Raw genomic sequence first — 223 nt, forward strand, 5'->3', positions numbered from 1 at the left:
CACTGTATCTACGAAGGCCGCGACAGAGCCAGCCATGACCCTCCCTTTCTCTCCAGCAGACGCGAGGGTCGGCCGAGGACACAGAGATGGCGTTGAGTCGGAGGATCAAATTCGGATACGGCGTCGGGCATGTCCTCAACGACCTGTGCGCCTCCATGTGGTTCACATATCTGCTCGTCTACCTTCAGTATGTTCTGCAGGTGCGTTGCCTACTCGGTCTTGG

General features: G+C 57.8%; 1 protein-coding gene across 1 annotated transcript in view; it reads left to right on the forward strand.

Moving 5' to 3' along the window:
• LOC119588689 (major facilitator superfamily domain-containing protein 12-like) overlaps positions 1-223 on the forward strand; it is a 36,240-nt gene that overhangs the window by 10,397 nt on the left and 25,620 nt on the right. The window contains 1 exon segment of the mRNA XM_037937325.1: positions 57-200. Coding sequence (XP_037793253.1) covers positions 87-200 — 114 coding nt within the window. The 5' untranslated portion in view covers positions 57-86.

Source organism: Penaeus monodon, chromosome 24 (genome assembly GCF_015228065.2).
Source record: "Penaeus monodon isolate SGIC_2016 chromosome 24, NSTDA_Pmon_1, whole genome shotgun sequence".
NCBI lineage: Eukaryota > Metazoa > Arthropoda > Malacostraca > Decapoda > Penaeidae > Penaeus > Penaeus monodon.